The sequence below is a fragment of the Perkinsus marinus genome (assembly GCF_000006405.1).
Source record: "Perkinsus marinus ATCC 50983 genomic scaffold scf_1104296955836, whole genome shotgun sequence".
Lineage (NCBI taxonomy): Eukaryota > Perkinsozoa > Perkinsida > Perkinsidae > Perkinsus > Perkinsus marinus.
The window spans coordinates 1-989 of NW_003207696.1; the positions used below are offsets into that span (position 1 = coordinate 1).

At 44.7% G+C, this 989-nt stretch overlaps 1 protein-coding gene across 1 annotated transcript; it reads right to left on the reverse strand.

The window, feature by feature from the left end:
* Window positions 1-13: 13 nt before the first annotated feature.
* On the reverse strand, window positions 14-948 carry Pmar_PMAR011186 (AP-2 complex subunit beta-1, putative; the record flags this gene model as incomplete). Its single annotated transcript, XM_002775682.1, has 7 exons — window positions 14-102; window positions 152-247; window positions 291-423; window positions 470-518; window positions 566-712; window positions 762-865; window positions 912-948. Coding segments are annotated over 7 exons (655 nt in total), but the record flags the coding sequence as incomplete, so codon positions are not given.
* Window positions 949-989: the final 41 nt, after the last annotated feature.

Sequence of the window (989 nt, forward strand, 5' to 3'; positions counted from 1 at the left end):
GTCTCGCCGACACTCGCTCTATCATCTCCTTAGCCTGCCTACTATCCTTAGGCTGATACATAGTGATAGCATCCAGTATAATAACCTGAGCCCATTCCGTACCTAACATCAAACACTTCTATTAGCATCCACCAACTGCAACAGTCGTTACATTCGTTCAACGCCAATAACAAATTGGATACCGTCTTCTCGTCCAAAGGCATCATTCGCTTGCCCGACTGCTGTTGCATCTCAGATAATGCGATAACTAGTGAGACTAATACTACCTCGGCAGCTACTACCATTACTACCAGCGTTGGAAACGACCATAGGGTTAGCGTCACTGAGCATGTCCTTGAGAACAGCTACAAAGCCTTGATCCTCCACCATATCGGGTGAAATTTCAAAAAACTTGGCAATACAAATTGCTGCAGTTTTCCGGACCTATCACTTTGACATTCCAAAAACAACACACAGTGATTAACCTTACATAGGGATCCTGATCCTTACAGCACCTTCTCAACGGCTCTAGTAGATACCTAACATCGTGCACTCCACTACAGTACATTGTCGCTAGTACTACTACTCTGTCATTTGTTCCAGTTTGATGCTACCCATCGTTCGGACTGCTAACGCCCGTATGAGGGGGTTCGGGTCCATAGTGTCCTTCCGAAATGTATTCACTGCTAGTATAGCAAGCTCAGGCTGACTCTTCGCGTAGTTGATCACATACCTTAGGAGTGATGAAATTTATGATGGACTAGTTTCAGCCGGTCTAGTACAAGTAAACTAATTTCTTAACTTCAATAGTCTGTGCTTGCATACAGTTCACCACGTCTGGGAACAACGCCGAGACGTCCTTCCCAACAGTCATAGCCGCTATAACCTGTATTACACGGGATGGGGCAATATCAACACCGGTCTGCCATTACCTTCTTAATAGCCTCTTTTTTCTTCTCCTTATTAGGACTATTGAGTTCTTCTTTCAACTCGTGTATTTCCCCGCGTTT